This window comes from Nerophis lumbriciformis, linkage group LG05, assembly GCF_033978685.3.
Source record: "Nerophis lumbriciformis linkage group LG05, RoL_Nlum_v2.1, whole genome shotgun sequence".
Lineage (NCBI taxonomy): Eukaryota > Metazoa > Chordata > Actinopteri > Syngnathiformes > Syngnathidae > Nerophis > Nerophis lumbriciformis.
The window spans coordinates 37,417,635-37,437,832 of NC_084552.2; the positions used below are offsets into that span (position 1 = coordinate 37,417,635).

The 20,198-nt window shown below is 45.2% G+C and overlaps 4 protein-coding genes across 15 annotated transcripts in view; 2 read left to right on the forward strand and 2 right to left on the reverse strand.

The window, feature by feature from the left end:
* Positions 1 to 1,076: 1,076 nt before the first annotated feature.
* Positions 1,077 to 2,456, reverse strand: LOC133606495 (myeloid-associated differentiation marker homolog). 3 transcript variants are annotated; one of them, XM_061960519.2, is made up of 2 exons: positions 2,308 to 2,456; positions 1,077 to 2,110 (listed from the first exon to the last, which is right to left on the reverse strand). In XM_061960519.2, exon 2 carries the CDS (start codon positions 2,053 to 2,055, stop codon positions 1,207 to 1,209), a length of 849 nt encoding a protein of 282 aa, XP_061816503.1. In that variant the 5' UTR covers positions 2,056 to 2,110; positions 2,308 to 2,456; the 3' UTR covers positions 1,077 to 1,206. The 3 variants fall into 3 exon arrangements, with proteins under 3 accessions (XP_061816503.1, XP_072769305.1, XP_061816502.1); XM_072913204.1 differs by having other exon boundaries at positions 1,077 to 2,025; positions 2,308 to 2,454; XM_061960518.2 differs by lacking the exon at positions 2,308 to 2,456 and adding an exon at positions 2,156 to 2,292 and having other exon boundaries at positions 1,077 to 2,025.
* Positions 2,338 to 20,198, reverse strand: part of LOC133606493 (uncharacterized) — a 28,708-nt gene continuing 10,847 nt past the window's right edge. Inside the window, exon 7 of one of the 2 annotated variants that reach the window (XM_072913200.1) lies at positions 2,338 to 2,641. In XM_072913200.1, the coding sequence (XP_072769301.1) occupies positions 2,477 to 2,641 (165 nt within the window). In that variant the 3' untranslated portion in view covers positions 2,338 to 2,476. Of the gene's footprint in view, positions 2,642 to 14,092; positions 14,135 to 20,198 lie in introns of those variants that run through there. The other variant, XM_072913203.1, reaches the window with a different exon arrangement.
* Positions 2,484 to 19,017, forward strand: arhgef11 (Rho guanine nucleotide exchange factor (GEF) 11). Of its 9 annotated transcripts, none has more exons than XM_061960504.2 (40): positions 2,485 to 3,717; positions 3,971 to 3,985; positions 4,115 to 4,209; positions 4,275 to 4,379; positions 4,447 to 4,496; positions 4,572 to 4,629; positions 4,717 to 4,883; positions 4,953 to 5,024; positions 10,086 to 10,193; positions 10,268 to 10,316; positions 10,392 to 10,585; positions 10,686 to 10,754; positions 10,818 to 10,922; positions 12,925 to 13,023; positions 13,096 to 13,138; positions 13,215 to 13,311; positions 13,720 to 13,842; positions 13,967 to 13,990; positions 14,061 to 14,187; positions 14,258 to 14,351; positions 14,431 to 14,460; positions 14,609 to 14,732; positions 14,812 to 15,018; positions 15,093 to 15,140; positions 15,219 to 15,355; positions 15,428 to 15,568; positions 15,651 to 15,727; positions 15,814 to 15,939; positions 16,018 to 16,135; positions 16,223 to 16,371; positions 16,442 to 16,517; positions 16,599 to 16,772; positions 16,846 to 16,927; positions 17,003 to 17,181; positions 17,265 to 17,348; positions 17,413 to 17,559; positions 17,674 to 17,778; positions 17,855 to 18,021; positions 18,104 to 18,242; positions 18,309 to 19,017. In XM_061960504.2, exons 1-40 carry the CDS (start codon positions 3,683 to 3,685, stop codon positions 18,356 to 18,358), a joined length of 4,089 nt encoding a protein of 1,362 aa, XP_061816488.2. In that variant the 5' UTR covers positions 2,485 to 3,682; the 3' UTR covers positions 18,359 to 19,017. The 9 variants fall into 9 exon arrangements, with proteins under 9 accessions (XP_061816483.2, XP_061816489.2, XP_061816484.2 ...); XM_061960506.2 differs by having other exon boundaries at positions 10,395 to 10,585; XM_061960499.2 differs by having other exon boundaries at positions 2,484 to 3,717; positions 17,413 to 17,778.
* LOC133605622 (SLAM family member 5) overlaps positions 19,858 to 20,198 on the forward strand; it is a 5,466-nt gene continuing 5,125 nt past the window's right edge. The window contains exons 1-3 of the mRNA XM_061958851.2: positions 19,858 to 19,897; positions 20,075 to 20,128; positions 20,193 to 20,198. The exon at positions 20,193 to 20,198 is cut by the window's right edge and continues 195 nt beyond it. Of these exons, the coding sequence (XP_061814835.2) occupies positions 19,873 to 19,897; positions 20,075 to 20,128; positions 20,193 to 20,198 (85 nt within the window). The 5' untranslated portion in view covers positions 19,858 to 19,872. The remainder of the gene's footprint in view (positions 19,898 to 20,074; positions 20,129 to 20,192) is intronic.

The following is a 20,198-nucleotide window of genomic DNA, read 5'->3' on the forward strand; positions in this document are numbered from 1 at the left end:
CAAGAACTCTGTGCTCCTGTGTTTCCTCTTTTTGTGTTGTTTCCCTTGTTTTCATGTGTTTTTTTCTTTTGGTTCAGGTCCCTTTTGGGACTGTGTAACTTCCATGACTTCTGCAGCGTTTTTTTTTGCTTTTGTATTTTGTCTGTGGAGTCTTTTGGCCATGGCCATGTTTGCACCAGAGACCAGCTGCTGGCTGTCTGCCACACCGAAGACAGAAGGAGATGCGGATGAAGAGCTAGCACTGAGCGTCGGGATGGATGAGCTTCACGGAGCCCTGGCTGAATGAGTATGTTACAGACACCTCGGTCTCCTTGGACGGATTCTTGCTCATCCATGCAGACTGGACGTTGGCCGAGAGTTAGTGGGCAGCCTCAGACGGAGTCTGCTCTCTTGGTTGCTTTGTTAGGCCTGTTCCTGTCTCTGCCCCCCCCCCCCCCCCCCCCCAGTTCCCCCCACCCCAACAGACGATGGCGTGAAACACCGCAGAGGCCACCACAGTGTATATGGGTGTTGAAATTATGTTTTTCTTTGTCTATGCTTAGTGCAATTTTTTTGTTTTACTTTTGTAGTTATATGTAGAAATGGCGCCCTGAAGTGGCAGCTGGTTGCATAAGCTGTGCTCTTTTGATGTCTTTAATATCCTTTGTGTTCTTCGATGTTTCCCTCTTTTTTCCATGTGTGTTTTTTTTTTAATACCTTTATTTTTTCTGGACTGTTTGTGTCTGCACTGCAATTGCATAATTTCCCCATTGTGGGATAAATAAAATCTATCCTGTCCTACACGGTGGTTACCTATAGAACAGGAGGATTCAGCCACTTGACACACCAGCGTTATCTACCAGCTTTTCTCAAAGAGGCACATCAATGTGTCCCGAATTGCCTCTAGACTCACATCCAATGAGGATTCAACACAGACCAGTATGGTCTGGACGTACAGCCAAATGGTGTTATCTGGGGTTCTCAACTAGTTTTGACGTGTTGCTTGTCTTTTCAGGTTGTTTCCGTGGTGATGCGTAATGCGATCTTCAGGAGTTAGTTTACTAAGTGCATTTTTTTTCCAAAACAAAACAAGCGAATGTCCTCTGTTTTGATTTTATTAGTGACTCAAAGTCGCAACTTTGTGTCATAGGTCATGTGCTTTGCTTACATGCTCAGACAATGTAAAAAAATAAAAATAAAGAACATCGGTGAAGGTCACGTGACCCATTAGCTGCTGACGAACTGCAGTCTAGCTGTGTACGCCAGGTCGGCGAGGTAAAGCAGGAAGTTGAGGGCAGTGAGGACAGCCACGACAATCATGTTTGACTCTGCATCCCTTCGGACCCGGTAGCGCTCGCTAAACTGGAAGACGGGCCAGATGATAGTGGCTGTCAGGTACATGATGGCCGCCAAGAGGCTGCACGCCGACAGAAAACGGGAGAAGGGAACTGGTAGCCAACCGGTGCACTCGGCCACACACATCAGCACCACGACCATGGAGAAGATGAAGCAGATGCAGTATACCGCCATGCACCACTGGAGCGCCGCGTGCCGCTCGTACGCCACAGGATCGCTGACCAGGATGAAGATGATGCACGCCACAAATGTCTGGCATACTTTCAACAAGCCCGGCGTCGTCGCCATGAAACTTGTCACCTCGCCGGGTCGTGCTTTCGTCAGGCTCACCTCGCCCATGTAAGCTACCGTCGCCAGACAGGAGAAGACAGTGGAGGCAATGCGGTGGTCACGTATCTCGTAGTTGCTGCGCTCCGTCCGGAAGTAGAGCGGGAAGATGACAGAAGCCGAGAGGCAGAGGAGGACGGCGTAGCAGGCCATGGTTATAGGGAAGTTGGACCAGGACACAGGGACGCGTCCCTGCAGGCCCAACAGCTCCACCAGCAGAACCACAGCAGTGGCAGCAAAGCTGAAGGCCCAGCAGAAGATGCACCAAGCGGCCATGCCGCCTTGAGGAAGCGAGGCGCCATGGGCGGCGACGCTGAACGCCACACAGCTGAACAGCAGGGCGACGACTCGCACATACAGCAGCTGAGAAGTGGCAAACACAATCAAAGGCATGCTAAGACGTCACAGAGGTGAAGCTGGACTTGTGTAGGTGCTAGAGACAAGGACACTGTTGAGAAAAGATGGGGGTGGGGGGGAGAAGTCAGGGCATTACCTCAATTTCCTGTCTACATAAGAAGCAGCTGATAACAGGAAGTAGCCATGCAGACATACAATAAATATCTAAGAAGGTTGTTTGTTAAAAGATTCGATATTAAGACAGGCTTCATAAAGTTTCAGAAGTCTATACAGACATATCGACCTTACCGATCTACGGGCTCCAAATTGTTATCGCTTGATGTAGTCATTTCCTCAAAGGCTGCACATGCACGCCCACAGAAGCCCCCATGCACGCCCCATCGGGCCATGTTTGGTCAAAAAAGAGTCTCGCTCTGGAGTTGTCCTCCAGATTCCTCAACTACTGACGCAGCTCGCTTCACTTCCTGGCTGCACACTTGGAGGAGATCTTCTTGCCCCGAAGAAGAAGTGACATCCACAAATAAAGGCGAAGATGGGCACCATGCTCGATGATCCGTGCGCGTTGACCCACGGGGAAACCGCGCTGCCTCCCCCCTCTGTGTCCACAGGGGGCGCTGGTGTGCTGCGTGTAGGGCAGGAAGGACAGAAACAAAACAAGATTCTCCTTTTGTCACCATTTGGGATTGAGTTGTCGTTTCGTTACTGCAGACAGGCATGTGACTAACATGTGTGTATTTTGCTGCAACACAAAAGAGAAGCGGCGTTGTTATTGTTGTAACCCTTGCATCGAGCAGATAACCGATGTTGACTTACACTGTAATCGCTGCTAGCATCTTTAACCTCAGAACTGGATGCACTGGCACAATTGTCTGCCTGCGATTGTAGTCACCTTTTTATGAAACCGTCTTAGGATTTTCATGCATGCTCGCTTCGCTGCGGATCCTCTACAGAAGAGGTTGATTAGCCTGCCTAAAATCCGAGCATTGATCGCCTTCGTCGGCCGCAGCACTCAAGCGATGCCGCGGTTCGATATCGGCCCAGCCGCAAAGCTACATTTAGCTAGCTAGCGCTACCCACACGAAGCAAGTTGCGGTAAATGGTTCAACCAAGTCCCTGGTGTGTGGTGGGTAAAATGTACCCTTTGCACGTTTGTTTACATGCCGTATGTTAGAGAGGGTATACAAGACACATACATAGCTGATATGGCACATGTAAGAGCAGTCGCCAACGTTCCTAGCTAGCTGGCTAGCTAACCAGCTCTGTTTGTTTACGATGTGCTACTCGAGCTTCGCACATTTTTATTTGAAACGTTATTTACAACTTATGCCGTCTTTTTACCGACTTGCTTTAACCATTTACACATGGGAAATTCAAACAAACGTTTTAAATTAGAACTCAAAGAGTGATTTGTCTTAGGTTGCCAGTAGTTATACGATGAGCAGGTGTACGTAATCGTGAATGTGGTTAAAATTACCAGGGTGCTTAAATCGTTTTCATGTAAGAGTTCTTAAGCCTCATATAAATAGACTTCAGATTTTAGCAGCACTTTATAAGTGGACCTGCTGAGGTGGACATGAACGAACGTCCTCTGTGACGTCATGCAACTCAGCATGTGGACGGACAAGATGAAGATGGGGACACCAACGGCGTAGTGACTGCAGGCATGAGTCTCCGCCAGCCAACCTCCACCCTTGACAGGTAACTTGTAAATATGATTTGGAGTGTGTGTGTGTGTGTGTGTGTGTGTGTGTGTGTGTGTGTCTCCACTGACTCAGGTAATCACGCCTATACAACAACTTTCCTTTTCTTTTTCGTGTGCAAGCAGACTGTGAATCTTCATAAACAAGCCAGAAAGCAAATTAAAATGTCCATTCCTAATCGCTCCTATGCCTCTTTGTCTGAATATCTTCTCTCTCTTTCCCTTTGGCTTCCTGCCCCATCACACTTTCAGCCCCTTCGCTGCTTGGTAAGTTGTCAGCTGACTGTTTGGTATGCCGTGTCCTTCCTCCGCCCTCAGCTCTTCATCAGTCTCCCTCATAACCTTTCCTGTCTCCATCATGTCACGCCCCCCTCTGCTTCTTGTCTGTCCATACAGGCTCAGCAGTCTCACCATCGGAGACTCGGAGCGCAAGTCCTCCCAAATTACCCAGCAGAGGGAGCCACAGACCGACGTCCCAAATGAGAGCGGGGGTGAGTGCAGGGATGGTTGAAGTAGGCAGGAGACTATTCCATGTCCACATATGTTTCTCTCGCAGGTGGCGGCCTCGTTCAGAGATGTGTGGTGGTGCAGAAGGACCAGCTGGGTTTCGGCTTTACTGTTTGTGGAGAGCGCGTGAAGCTGGTACAGAACGTGCGAGCAGGTGAGCAAAGTACTCATAGACCAGCCGGTACTTGTCGCTGATCCAGCGTTTCCCTGCTCCTCCAAAGGCGGTGCAGCCGTCAAGGCCGGAGTCCAGGAAGGGGACCGAATCATCAAGGTTGGTCCTCCCTCACGTTGGCTTGATGTTTCCGCAGCTTATCTCCTCCCTTCCTGTTCCTCTCCTGTCACCCAGGTGAATGGCTCGCTCGTGTCCTCCATGACGCATCAGGAGGTGGTGAAGCTCATCAAATGTGAGTCCAGCTAACAGGATTAGGACTTCCTGGGAGAAATTTTAATTTCACACGTGTTATCTCTGTTCTGTCAACGTCGCCCCGCAGCTGGAACGTATGTCGCGCTCACACTACAAGGGCCGCCCCCTTCCGCGGCCACCATGCCTCTGGAACCCCTCCCCACTGACCTTGCACCCAATCAGAGGATGTTACCAAGCAGGGAGGGTCCAACCTCTCACCCTTCCCAAAAAATCACTGGACCTAAGCCACTCCAGGTCAGTGTGTGCATGGCATCTTAAAATGCCTATAAGATATCATGTTCTGATGTAACTGGTGTGTTTTAGGACCCGGAGGTGCAGAAGCATGCCTCTCAGATACTCAGGAAAATGTTGGAACAGGAAGAACTAGAGCTGCAGGTAGACCTACACGCACACCAGTGGTATCCCATACCTGTACATATTATATAAGGGGAGGCCCCCGGGGCTCCCCCAAGAAGGTAAAGTAAATTTGTATTAATTACTTATATTATTTTCTGTATAGCACCAATACCATAACAGAAGTACTTGAAGGATACTTTTCATAGAACTGATCTATACGTTGTTCTTTTATTAAACAAACTAAATAGTCTTGTTTATCTTATTTACATAACATCAGGTTTTTCCCTTTAAGTATTTGATTGTGGCGGTGCGCCACTGCAACGTATTTGCTGCCACACCTAACAAATTAAAGTAATATAATGTATTGTAGCGTTCATAAGAAGACACACAAAGTCAGACCCTTTTTTTTTTAGCTTTTATTGTCAATTGTATGCTAACAACGCGCCCAATTCCATCAAGTATTTCCTCCGTGCACACACGCCTCTTTCTGTGTTTCAGTCCAAAACACTTAACACTTCCTCATTCTCCACCGACACGGTGTGTTTACAGACCATGAGAAAAACTACCATCATAACATACCGTACTGTAAACGTTAACCCCAGCAGGTAGCTACAGTTTGAATGGACATACCGCATATAGTTTATTGTTTATTCACTATTGACTAGTGATGCACCGAAAATTTGGCCGCAAAAAAGGACGTACTTTGATCACCGGAACAGCGCTGCAGAAACAGAACATTGTGATGATGTAAGCCATACGCACAAGGTTGTCTGGATCGGAGGCAGCCTGTCCGCGCTGTGGACGTACTTTAATGTATCCGAGATATTCCCGCGGACAACAATCTGCAAAATTTAAGATGACAGTAGTGGCTTTTAATGGGAGGACGGCTCCCGGCAGCGCAAAGCAAGTGTGACACTAGGCTCTGTGCACCTCGAGTCGCTTTCGGTCACGGACATGGAGCAACAGAAGTAAACAATCTCTAAACACGAGTACAGTCTACAATAACACCAGAAATAGATGCTAGGTTGGTTGCCAGTCGTTTTCAATACAGAAAGAGTCTAAAAGCATTGGAGAAACATTTAGAAAAAAAAATAAAGTACCGGTATTTTTTGGTACCGGTTTTTAATTAGGTCTCTCCATGAGGCCCGTGAAGATTCTGGAGTAACAATAGTGCGATCGGTCTTTTTTTTATCTAGATGACCGACGTAATTATGACAAGCTGTCACATTCCGTTCAGCTGCCACTGCTATACATTAAAATCAGTTTTGAATAATGACGAATGAGGAAGCAACACCACACAAAAGTTTGTAACACAACAATATTCCCTCTCTAAAAGTTCCTCAAAGTTAGGTACGCTGTGTCCGTTTGAAGTGAACGCACTTTACTCATGACAAGTTACGACCGTGTTTTATCAACCGTCCTCCTAGCGATCCGTTAATCCACAGGCCAATATTAATCCACTCAAATAAAGTAAAAAATTAGGTAATACAATAATCCATAAAGTTTGCGTTGAAGCAATATAGCATCCACTGTGACTGACAGGTCTCTGGTTGCCGTCTGACGTCATTCCATTGTGCCGTGTTTGGATCTTCCTTAAACTTGTTTCAGTTATTTCTGTCTCTTGAATACAATCTGGACGATCGAGAATTATACTTGCTCACTCAGTGTGTGTGTGTATATATATATATATATATATATATATATGTATATATATATATATATATATATGTATATATATGTATATATATATATATATATATATATGTATGTATATATATATATATATGTATATATGTATGTATATATATATATATATATATATATGTATATATATATATATATGTATATATATATATATATATGTATGTGTATATATATATATATATATATGTATGTATGTATGTATATATATATATATATATATATATATATATATATATGTGTATATATATATGTATGTATGTATATATTTATATATATATATATGTATGTATATATGTATGTTCATGTGCAACATAAACACAAATAATTCCTAATGTTACAAAGTGCACACCCACTTAGCATGCTGATTGATTGTATTGAGTTATGTGATATATTTGATATGATATATCATATAATGTAAGTTTTCTGCACATGAATGCCATATATAAATATTATTACCAGCTGAGTGTAATTGTAATGCATAGGAACACAGTGATGGATAAAGGTGGGAATCTTTGGGCACCTCACGATTTGATTACAATTCAGGAGCTACTACTCGATTAAAAATCTATTATTGATGCACCTTTAATTTATGTACATTGGTGCAGTTTTACATATATTTTTGTTTCACTAAATAAGCGTTTATTAATTGCAACTTTTTAAAACAGTGCATTTGTAATAAGAAACATTTCAATTAATTCCCATCACAATATCAAATTAATGGAAATGTGTGAAAAACTGGAACATAAGTGCCCTAAAATAAAGTAGTTGGTCGGATCTCATTGAGGTGGCTCGCTGCAGTGAGACACATTTTAGAACTGTCTGCATTGCTTTATTTACAATAAATATATCGATTGTTGATGTTTACTAATCGATTTTATAATCATCCATGTCCAAATTGCAATGCATCTAATAATCAAATATTTCCCCCTTCTGTAGTGATGGATCTGTGTGTTCTTTACAAGAAGATGACATAACAACATTTCACCATGCATTGCACACATAGTTGACTTGTTTAAGACTTTAAAAAACAGGTGTTAAGATACTTTCCTACTCTGAGAAGTTACAGTACATCATGTTGGAGGTGTTCAAACTCTTGTGCTAATAAAAATGCAAAATAAAATGCATTTTTTTCACATCTTTATTTCTACAAATTACATATAGTACCGATAAGAATACAGATAAAAAATGATATCGATAAGGGTATCTTATCGATAAAATCTTAACGATATACATCCCTAATAGATTTATTTTAAATCCTTTTTTTTCGCCTTTTTGAAAAAATATATATGCATCGTAGCAAATAATATGATTGTCATATTGACCACGCCCCCACCGGCACAGGTATTTTGACAATCTAGGGGAAACTCTGAACATGTACTTTCTATGTCCTCATAATCTCTTTACACATTATCATATGCTCTCTGTTATGCGTTTGGAGGAGCGATCGCCTTAAATACATTTTGCGGTCTTTCTAGTGCTTTTAGTTTGTATAATTTTGCTAGGGAGGAGCGATTTCAATACAGTGCATGTACGGGTTTGTATCTGTGATCATTCCCACCCCACACACACACACATGCTGCACACGTGTAAGTCGCACCCCAAGGATTGCATTGCATTACAGGTGGCTTGGCTGAACGCGTGCATGTGTGCACGTTTGAGTCAGTGATGGTCCGCCCTAGTGATGTGACAGGATATGCCAAGGCTTCGAGAGTTGTGTGTCGAGTAATTTAGGGGACGTTTCCGCAAAGCGCATATCAAGGCTTGCTTTATGTGGGCAAGGGTCCGGAAATGATGACGTGTGAAGCCTCGCTACAGTGCACCCAGAAAGTATTCACAGCGCTTCACTTTTTCCACATTTTGTTATGATTCAGCCTTATTCCAAAATTGAATAGATTCATTTTAGTCCTCAAAATTATACAGACAATACCCCATTATGACAATGCAAAACGTTTTTGTAAACAATTTTGCATATTTACTGAAACTAAAATAATCACATGTACGTAAGTATTCAAAGCCTTTGCTCAATACTTTGTTGATGCACCTTTGGCAGTAATTACACCTTCATGTATTTTTGAATATGATGCCACAAGCTTGGGACACCTATCTTTGGGCAGTTTCGCTCATTCTTCTTTGCAGGACCTCTGAATCTCTTAGGTTGGATGGGAAGTGTTGGTTTTCTTCCAGGATGTCTTTGTACATTGCAGTATTCTTCTTAGTTTAGTCAGGGAGGTGAATGAGAACCCAATGGTCACTCTGTGAGAGCTACAGTATTCCTCTTTGGAGAAAGGAGAACCTTCCAGAAAGACAACCATCAGGCCTGTATGGTACAGTGGCCAGACGGAAGCCAATTATTCGTAAACAGTTTGCCAAAATACACCTAAAAGACTCTCCGACAGTGAGAAACAAAATTTTCTGGTCTGATGAGACAAAGATTGAACTCTTTGTTGTGAATGCCAGGCGTCTTGTTTGAAGGAAACCAGGCGCCACTCCTCATCACACCAATACCATCCCAGAATTTTTTTTGGCTCTGGGAATCACTAATAATCCGGAGTTCTTTGAACGCAGATTTCTGGCCGGGACATATGGTACAATACATTCAGCAAAATAGGATGGAGCTAGACCGTTAAGTATTAAGCAGTAGAAAATGGATGAAAGGAGGCTGTATTTATTTTCTTTTAACCAACCAACAGGAATCAATAGCTGGATGATGAATAGGTTGTGTTAAGAAAAAAAGAATTGCTTAAAACTAAAACTAAAAATGAACTCATTCTCCCCTGTTCTGCACATCATTGTCCAAGTTAGATTATAGTGTCATCTTTGTCTATATGCCATTTTCCCAAGGTGGCAGAAAACATTACACAACCTGCTATTATATATTACGGCCATGTTGGCAAAATACAAACACAATACATTAAACACATTTTATCATACATATGTCTTCATTTATTTAGCAAATCCATTTGGTCAAACATTTATTGTGATTATTTCCAAAAGCCATTAAAAAATGCCAAATTTCAATGAGTCACATTTATGTGGTTAAGAAACAGCTGTTTGTAATTAAACATTTGGCCAGCAGGTGGTTTCTTGTGCCAAAGCACGCATGAAGCCTTGAGAAATTCTCAACCATTTAGGTCAAGGGGTTCAATGCTCCATAACTCTTCATATAACCATCAATAGTCCGCCCAATTGCCCCTACACTCACAATGCGCGCACATATCTCACGTGCATGTGTGTATCCCAAACGTAACTGTGGAGCAGCGACTGCATTGTAGATTTTATAAGCCACGCCCCCTGGTTGTCACCCCGAAACTGTAAAATTGGGGGGGAAACTGCATGTGCAATAACACAGACAAGACCTCACCTCTCAGTGGTTTGATTCCAAATGTGTGATTTCAGGTTTTGATGCAGGAGCAGTTGCGGAACCCCTCGCCATTTTTAGAGGAAAGAATTGAGAGTGCCAAGAGAAGAGCTAAGCAAGTGCGTGTCAAGCTTCAGCAGGACATGGTGAGTGATGGAGTGACTTTCCTTGCTTGGCCCCTGACAAACGTGAATTGCATTTTTTTTAAATGTACCTTCAGGACGGACTGCGGTCGGAAAGTGTGTGCAACTACGTCACGGCGGGTGAAGGTTTGTGTCTTTGTGTGAGTGCCAAATGCATGAAGACATCTACTTAGTAATTAACTCTTCCCCTTCTTGCTCCAGCAGGACGCTTGTCCCGGGACCCGAGTGAAGGAGACGGTGTAGGCGGCTCATCTTCTCTTCTGCCGGCCAGCCCTGTTTGTGATGGTACCCCTCCCACCCAGGCCCTTGACAGTCCCCACTCCTCCCCCTCGTTCTCCTTTCGGAGTCTTCTACCCAGACAGCACAGCTCTGATATACACCTTCCCTCTGATTCGGTGAGCCTTCTTGTTTGCTGTGATGTCACTACTTGTGCATCTCTTCCTTGCCTGTCACAAGCATGTGCATTTTTGACCTCTAAAATGTGCCTGTTGGCAGAGCGGGAAGGCCCAAATCATCGGGCCAGAGGAAGAAGACGAGGAAGATGACGGTTACGCGTTCAATGAGGTGAGTGCTGATTCATTGTTTTTGACCATACTGCTGCTGACTCAGACCCTGCTCCCGCTGCAGATGGACGGCCCCTTCCAGGACATTGAGCTGCTGAAGTCACGGCCCGCCCACATGACCGTCTTCATGAGATATGTCTTCACCCAGCTGCTGGATCCCAACCCATTGGTAAGATGCTTTGTTGTTGTCTGTCCAACACCCCACTAGGGATGGCCGATATGACCTAAAATCTATATCGCGATATATATTGCAGCCTCCTGCATTAATGATATACCGTATATCACAATACAATATTTTGTATGTAAATAATAATAGCTTCATTTCAAAACGGGTTACAATAGCTCCTAATATGGCTGCTGACGTATGTGGTAGAATATCATTTTCAGTCGTATTATTTTCTCAAAACTATTAATAATTTATAGTGTTTGCTAATTTATTGTCCAGAGCTGGTGACTTTCTGTGGTAACATGGTTCTATTTAGAGTACCGGTACACTTCTGTTAAAATGTCATAAACACTTATTCTTCTGTTGTTTTAATGCTTAATTTTGGTCGATACTATAAATTTGAGTATCGATCCAATACCAAGTAGTTACAGGGCCAGTATTGGTCATACCAATGCTGATACCGATACATAACATTTTCAAGATAATGAAAAGATAATTTTTTTAATCGTAATTATAATCAGACAAAAACACAGAATGGCGGTGTAATTTATCAATTAAATATTTAAATTATTTCCTACTATTAGCTCTAATTTAAATCCTTTTGTCTATGCCCTTAAAGTATTTTGTGTCCATGGACTTTTCCTGATTTTGAAAACAATAACAAAAGTTACAAAAGATTATTTGATGATAAACTATATCGATCTAACCACTGTATGATCGATCTTTTACTGAAACTAGGTATTAGGGGTGTGGGAAAAAAATCGATTCGAATTAAAATCGCGATTCTCACGTTGTATGATTCAGTATCGATTCTAATTTTTCAAAAATCGATTTTTATTTTTATTCATTTATTTTTATTTTTTATTTTTTTTAATTTCTTTTATTTTTTCTTAATCAATCCAACAAAATAATACAAAGCAATACCATAACAATGCAATCCAATTCCAAAACCAAACCCGACCCAGCAACACTCAGAACAGCAATAAACAGAGCAATTGAGAGGAGACACAAACACGACACAGAACAATCCAAAAGTAGTGAAACAAAAATGAATATTATCAACAACAGTATCAATATTAGTAACAATTTCAACATAGCAGTGATTAAAAATCCCTCATTGACATTAACATTTATAAAAATTAAAAAAAAGAACAATAGTGTCACAGTGTCTTACACTTGCATCCCATCTCATAAGCTTGACAAAAGACTGTGTCTAATATTTTCACAAAGATAAAATAAGTCATATTTTTGGTTCATTTAATAGTTAAAACAAATTTACATTATTGCAATCAGTGGATAAAACATTGTCATTTACAATAAAAGCTTTTTACAATAATCTACTACTCTGCTTGCATGTCAGCAGACTGGGGTGGATCCTGCTGAAATCCTATGTATTGAATGAATAGAGAATTGTTTTGAATCGGAAAAATAGCGTTTTTGAATCGAGTATCGCGTTGAATCGAAAAAATCGATTCATAATCGAATCGTGACCCCAAGAATCGATATTGAATCGAATCGTGGGACACCCAAAGATTCGCAGCCCTACTAGGTATGGTTACTCTTGATATTTATAGGTCTTAATCTACATTTGTTTACATTCGAGAGCTCTATCTTGCGGTTAGCATATCTTCCTACGGTGTGTAGTGTAGCATGTTTAGCGATTCCTAGTCCTCCGAGGATGATACTTGTAAGAAACGTAGTTTATTTACCACCATGGAGGTAAGGATTACTGACTTAAAAGTGGCTTTGCACTGTGGAAGGACGTTAGCGGCTTGCAATGCTGCAGTGCGTTGAGGAAGCGTTCGTTTTCTTATGACTGTCAAATTTGCGGGACACAGCTAGAATGTGTCATCAACATGCCTTATCATGATATAACGATGGTATTAACAGCATCATCGTCTGCCAAATATATACCATTTATATCGTCTATATCACACAACCTTATACCTCACTAGCGCCACGATAAGAAGTGTCTGACGTGTGCATCTTTCTGTGTGCACGACAGCTGTTCTATCTGTCGGTGGAGGCATACCTGAGCTCCACTCCCAAAGACGCTCGCTCACTAGCACCGCAGATCTGCTCTCATTTCCTGGATCCAGACGCTGTATGTGCCGCTATGTTGTTGATGTCAGGATATTGATGTTGCAACTAAACGCTACACTCCATCATGTTTTAGCCCTTGAAGATCAAAGTATCAGAAGACTACCTTGCAGACATTGGTAAGAGTGGCAGTAAGGTTCTCCCTGGCAAGGAGTTGTGCGGTCTCCTACCTCTTCTTGTATTTTGTCCTGGCAGAGAGCCGCCTGCATGCTCAAGAGGACATCCGTGGGCCGCTGTCCGAGTTGCAGCAGCAGGTGTTGCCCGACGTCCAGGATCAGATTGTGGACTACAGGTACGTTAGCCACTGTTGCACTTCTACCAGTGTTTGCACACACGCATGCATTCAGTTTAGCCAACTATCTGATTGCTCCTTTACAGCTACATTTCAGGTGCACACATGTTTGTATGTGTGGGTTAGGGCAGAAAGGATTGGGTTGATAATAAACGCATGCATGCGCACACTATAGCTGACTGTATTGCCATAACCCCTCCACAGTTGCATTTCACAAACGTTGCATGCAATAAGCAATAAAAACGCATAAATAATCTTCATAAAATAAAGGTGTGTCGTTTAATTATTATTTAATTAATGTGATTGCTCCTTCACACATGATACATGGGCACCCCGCTAATATAACGGTAGGGTAATGGTTTATTGGTAAACACTGCGTACATAACACTGGCTGGCCTTTTTGGACAGGAACAAGCAGATGATGGGCTTGGGTGCTCTCTTTGGCGAAGGTGACCTACTGCTCCTGGACGGGGACCCACTGAAGGAGCGGCAGGCGGTGGACAGGCAGGTCACTGCCCTCTGGGAGATTCTGTGAGTGATGTGACCTTAGTCCTTCAGTAACGTCATGACACAGGTGGTCCGTCGCAGACCACATGAATGCTTGGCTCTCCTTCCAATCCTGTCATATGACTCAGTCTTTCTTTTTCCGCCACAGGTCAAAGCACGAAGAGGACAGAAGGTAAAAAAAAAAGTTACTTTGGTTTCTCTTCTCTGCCTCCATGTTCATGTTCCCCCTCTCCTACTTCCAGCTCTCCGTTGGCGTCGGCTGTGCTTCTGTACCTGCGTCAAGCCGGTGTCAAGCTGCGAGACTCCAAGGTGTTCCCTGGTTTGAGCACAGAGAAGGAAAAGTGGCTGACGTTCCTCAAGACAAAAAAGGTGAGCACAGGCACACATTGTGAGGGTCCATGTTGCAGCGCCTCATGTGGCGTCTGCCCTGTCTCTTCAGCTAAGCGGTACGAAGAAGGAAAAAGATGGCGAGGACAAAAAGAGGAATCCCATCCTTAAGTACATCGGGAAACCTCGGAGCACGTCTCAGTCCAGTGAGCGCATTTGGGTTTTTTTTGCTCCATTTTTGTTGTTTTGGTTGTCTCATTGCATAATTTTGGTTTGCTTTCATAGCATTCCATGTCCCCTTGTCCCCTGCTGAAGGTACCTGACTCTTCTCTCATGGCCTCTTTTGCTCGGCTAATTCCTGTCCGTCAGCTTTTAACCTCCATGTTTATAGTTTTTAGTTTAGTCCCTGTTAAACTTTTATCCTGCTTGACCTGCGTGTATGTGTGCGTGTGCGCGTGCTTAGTCCGTCCTGGAAGTGTGAGAAACATCATTCAGCAGTTTGAGAACCACTCGGAGACCGGGGTCGAAGATGGTGGCAGCCCTCAGATGTCTCCGTCCAGCAGCCAGGGATATGATGGCGTGGACAAGTAAGTCACATGTCACTCATAATGAAAAGTGTCTTGTGGCGAGCAAGTGATGTTAGCATGTTGTGTTTTATGGTTGCAGTCCAAGTGTCCCTGTGCGTCTGGCGCGCAGTGAATCTTTGAAGGCTCAGGGAGAAGGTCGGAGGCGGGGCATCTCTTCAGGAAGTGAGTCTGTTCCCCGCTCTCGTAGTGACGTGGACATGGAGGACCCCAGAGAGGAGCGGGAGGGCCCCGGCCTCAGGCCACTGCATCACAGCGCCTCATCGTCTGCTTCTGGCAGCTCCGCTCGGTAAGGCACTGTTTGCAGGCGCTTTTTTTATGTCAATGTTTGAAGTTCACATTACGTGTCTCCTTTTGTCACAGGTCTCTGGAGAACCCTACTCCGCCGTTCACGCCACGCTCCATCCGCAGGTGACTTTGCAGCTATACTTCATGAGTTGTGTGTGTCTTCTGTAGATATGTGACATTTGTATGTCTGCCATCGCACAGGAGTACGGAGTCGCCTCTGTCCCTGCTGCCGGACGAGGAGGAAGTGTGCGAAGGTCAAAACTGGCAGGAGACGGTGCCGGCACAGCTCATTGCCGCGCTGAGCTCGAGAGAGGTGGAGCGCCAGGCCGTCATATACGGTACGTCCTGAAACACATTTCTAGAGGTTGTGCGCCTCTACGATTCAGCTGACTGCTCTTTTTCCGCCTCAGAGCTCTTCACCACTGAGGCGTCGCACATGCGTACACTAAGAGTGCTGGACCAAGTCTTCTTCCAGAAGATGAGAGCAGTGCTCAATGCTGATGAGCTAGCTTGCATCTTTCCCAACCTGCCACAAGTCTACGAGCTGCATGGTTAGTACACATCCGCCTGCTTGTGTCACACGGCGCCATACACTTTAGTGCGTCTCACTGTCCTTACTGCCTCTGCCCACAGCCAGCCTGTGTGAGGCCTTGAGGAAGCAGAGGGAATCTCTCATTGTTCAAGACATCGGTGATGTCATGTTGGCCAGGGTGAGCTGCCTAGCTGTCGCCATTGTTTGATTTGGCTATGATGTGTGCACGCACTCCTGCTGAAACACGTGTGTTTGGGTGTGCAGTTTGAAGGCGCCGCTGGCGCAGAGTTTCAAGAGCAGGTGTCACAATTGTGCAGGCAGCAATCTCAGGCACTGGAGCTCATCAAGAACAAGCAACGCAAAGACCCTCGCTTTGCCCACATTGTTCAGGTACACTTTGTTGCAGTTCACATCCGTGAGCCAAAATGGCTGCCGCTGCTTACATGCTGCTGTGACTTAATCACGTAGGAGTGCGAAGCGAGTCGTCACTGTCGCCGCTTGCAGCTCAGGGACCTGCTGGTGTCAGAAATGCAGAGACTGACCAAGTACCCGCTTCTTCTTGACAACATCATCAAGCACACAGAGGGTGGGCGACCTCGCGGGACCCCCTACTGCACCATATGACCTCTGGCAACCTCATGGCCTTACCACATGTGCTCTGTTTATCCCTCAGTCGCCTGCGCTGACCTTCACGCCCTCCAACGAGCGCAGGCCTGTTGCAGAGGAATCTTGCAATCCGTGAACGAGGTCATCAGGGAGACGGAACACCGGCAGCGTCTGGGCCAATACCAACGCAGACTTGATGCTACGCCACCATTCAAGGTAGCCATGTGACCGCATCTCAACATTAGCATGTTGTGTGAGCGTGTTTCACACCTCGTCTTGTCCCCAGAATCTGGACCTCAGCACCAAAAAAATGATCCATGAGGGACCGCTGATATGGAAAGTCGGCAAAGACAAGCAGTTAGGTCAGTAAGAAAGCAAGGAGAAAGAAAGAGAAACAGTCGTCAGCATACTGACACACACCCTTGTGTACCCCGCCCCCAAAGACATCCAAGCCCTCCTGCTGTCAGACTGCTTGGTGCTGTTGCAGCGCGGCCCTGATGAGCGGCTGCAGCTGCGCCATCCATCCCGCTGGCTGGGTGGCGGTGGCGGAGACAGCAAGACGTCCTTCAGCCCCGTAGTCAAGTTGGACTCACTGCTAGTGCGCTCAGTCGCCACAGGTGAGGTTGCTTCTATATGCAAAAAAAGAACTTTAGGAAGCCTATCCACGTCTCATTTTTCTGCCCCTTGCAGACAACAAAGCGCTTTACGTCATATGCGCCACTGAGAGGCAGATCTACGAACTAGTGGCGGGGACGGCGTCGGAAAAGAACATGTGAGCTGTCGTTGGCAACTTTCCTTCATTCAACATCTGTGATTTTGAATGGCATGTGACATGCTTGTCTTTCAGCTGGAAGGATTTTCTGGAAAAAGCGATTGCCTCCGCCTCGAGCTCCCAGCCAACCAATCACAGCTCAGCAGCCATTGTCCTCCAAGTCAACCAGCCACTAAACCAACCGTTTCCTTTTCCCAGTTCACCCGCTCTCTGCGGCACGTCCCCTTTAGCAGCACGAGGCCCCACCTTTACAGGTACATGCCAGCCTACAGACTCCTGAAAGCTTTTTTTATACCAAAGAGTACAGATACATTCCACTTGGATTTTTTACTTCCAGAAACCACTTTGATGGTGCAGTCTAACAACCAGACCCAGGGTGAAAGAGTTGCAGTGGGTGTGGCGCAGGCCGCATTGCAGGACGGTGAGGAGAAAAACAAAATAAAACAACATCAACATAGTTAAAATCTTATTTGTTTACCCGTCAGTGGAGACGCTGCGACAGCTCATCTTATTCGACCTACATGATGATGCCTTGTGCCACGTCTCCCCTGACACGACCAATGAAAGGAGCTCGTCAAGTGTCAGCCATGTAGAGGCAGAGCTACACAGTGGCGCTGAAGTTGTAAGAAAAGGTAATGGCTTTATATATTTTTTCCTTTTTCCCCTCCTACTTTGTACTCATTCTCCTCACACACACGCACACACACACACACACACTCACACACACATACCTCTCCTCTACAAAGCTGTGGTGGCGGGCTCTTCTTCTGTCTCTGTCCATGATGGCATCACAGATGATGTCACGATGATAGCTGAGCAATTGTCGGCGCCAAGCCGGGCCACCGTGCACGGTAATGCTGACCTGATGGCGTTGTCGTTTGAGTGAGGCAAACAGCTCTTCTGATTGGCTGTTGCGATTATGGACAGGAAACATGTTCTACCTGGTCTTGCCCACCCAACAAGGCGAGAGCGCCACAGACGATCTGGAGAGTAGCCATCCGCCAGAGGCTTTGCCGCAGTGTCACGTGATCAAAAACGTCGACGAGATATTTGGCACCATGGAAAACTTGATGAGCAAGCTGCGAGAGCTGAAAGTCAGTTTGCAGACGACCATTTTAGCATATTTATGTTGCTTGCCGTCCATCTTCACGGTGTCTTCTGACTGTGTCGGCACAGGACATAGAGAAGGAGCATCACAAGCTCCTAGCCTCCCTCCGAGAGCCAGCAGTCAATCTTGATGAAGTCGTAGAAGAGGAGGCGTGCCGCTCCGCCACAGTCTCCAGGACACCGTCTCTAGAGCGCGGCTCGGCAGACGGTAAGCCAGCACAAAAACAACATGGCGGCGTTTTACACGCTAATGTGTTGTTTGTATTTAATGCAGGCAATGAAGGAAACCCCGCCCAGCCCAAAATACTGTCCACTGGATTTTGAGGTCCTGACTGGGAGGAGACTCACTGGAACCACAATGGGCCAGTGACCTATTTTGAAGAGTAACAATCACCCCAGCACTTTACCCACGATGCATCCCCATAGACCCCTCCCACCTTTAGCCGACTGACTGTGTTGGAATTCTTCAGGGTTAGCATGTGTAAGGCCACGCCCACTACTGACTGAGCGCTGTCTTTACTACTACTACTGCTGCTGCTTAGCTTAGCATCAAGACGTAGTGGGAGGCTGTGCTAAACTAACCCCTTTTGTCACAAAAAAAAACATGTGTATGGCGAGGAAAGCGGCGCCACAGTGTTTCACTTACTGTTGGTGGATGTGAAGGAAGGAGCTAGTAGGCCACTAGACGGCGTACCAAAGTGATGACAGGATGTGATTGGTCTAGAAGTGTCACATTCTACCTCCACGTCTCTTCTACACACCCGCTCATGGACGCATCGATTTTTTTTTTTTTTTTTTTAAAGTGTTGCACAAGCGAAACTACTGTATGAACTCACGTCTTTAATGTGTGTGTGAATGTCTGTATGCAAGTGTGTGTGTTGAACTAATGTCATCCACATCATGTTTTCTATGTTGTCTGCCTTGGTTGTGATTGGACAAGGATGATGTCACCTTGTGACATTAAAAAGAAACCATAAACTTGAGATTGCTGGTTTTTTTATACTTCTCCAATCAGTAGCAGCCGTTGCAGCAGACAAGAGGCTTCTTGTTGTGTGGGTCCCGGCCACTGCAATCTACGAGGAAACGAGCCAGCTGACACACTGAGAGGGACTCAAGCGGACACACCAGCGAACGCACCAACACACACATCCCTCATCCATCACGAGTTCAGACCTTCCCCAATCCAGCACCCTTGATTAAAGCAGGTCTTCAACAAGTCCCCCAACGAGCGGCATAAAGCTGAAACGGCGAGGGCTGACCTCACAGACCTGGAGCGGCCACCATACCTCCTTACGACGGTGGCATCACCTGACGACCCACGCTGCAGACTCTGTGGTGAGGAAGAGGAATCTGCTGAACACATCTGGCTACAATACCCTGCCTGCGCCATCGACTTGGGAGTATCAATGGACAAGCTTTTCCGCCTCCCACATGGCTGTTGAGCACATCTGAGGGCTATCCTCAGGCGCCTGCGGTGATTCAATAACAATAACATCAACAGCAGCCAGGTGGCGGTTACTGTCCCTGTAGCCATGGTAACTGGCCTTTCTCTCCACATTCTTTGTCAGCTAAGAGGGAGTGAGTTTCAGGCTGTTTCTTCGTTAAGTGATATCCCTTCTAGTGACAAGTGCCATCACTTAGTTATGTGGCCTATCAAAGTCCCGCCCACGCCAGTAGTGCTGAACATATCTCAAGACTAGCGTCATCACAGCCTTCCTGAAAAGATGACTGAAAGTCACACGGGCTCACAGAAACAGGAAGTGAGGAGGACTGAGCCAACACAAAGCCTATAATGTTATTAAAGGGAGTGGGGACCTCATGATCGCTTCTCTGCCGCAATGACGCTTCAAGTCCTCGTTCAAGGTCCCCTTTGATCTTATCTTTATTGTTGTTGTACTTGATAAGCTAGCCTTTTCTATGCTATGTTTGTGTTGGGGCTCAAATGTCATTGACAGAAGATCATAGCACTTACTACACAACGTCACCAGGCAGGGATCTGCTGTGCTGACATAAAATTATTGATCATGTCTCTTTTGACAGTAGAGCTCGCCAAGGCCACCATCTTGCTTCTGCTGTGTGACGCAGCTGCTGGCGGTAAGTTGTTTTCTGTTGCCATGCACGTTGTAAGAACCTGACGCTTTTCCATGTGTGGTTGCAGCAGCAG

Coding starts and splice junctions, on each gene's coding strand:
- arhgef11 (XM_061960499.2), top strand. CDS start 3,683: ATGAGTCTCCGCCAGCCAACCTCCACCCTTGACAG. Junction 4,210..4,274: donor CGTCCCAAATGAGAGCGGGG/GTGAGTGCAGGG, acceptor TTTCTCTCGCAG/GTGGCGGCCTCGTTCAGAGA. Junction 4,380..4,446: donor GGTACAGAACGTGCGAGCAG/GTGAGCAAAGTA, acceptor GCTCCTCCAAAG/GCGGTGCAGCCGTCAAGGCC.
- LOC133606495 (XM_061960518.2), bottom strand. CDS start 2,212: ATGTCTGCATGGCTACTTCCTGTTATCAGCTGCTTCTTATGTAGACAG. Junction 2,026..2,155: donor TATGTAGACAGGAAATTGAG/GTAATGCCCTGA, acceptor GCCACTTCTCAG/CTGCTGTATGTGCGAGTCGT.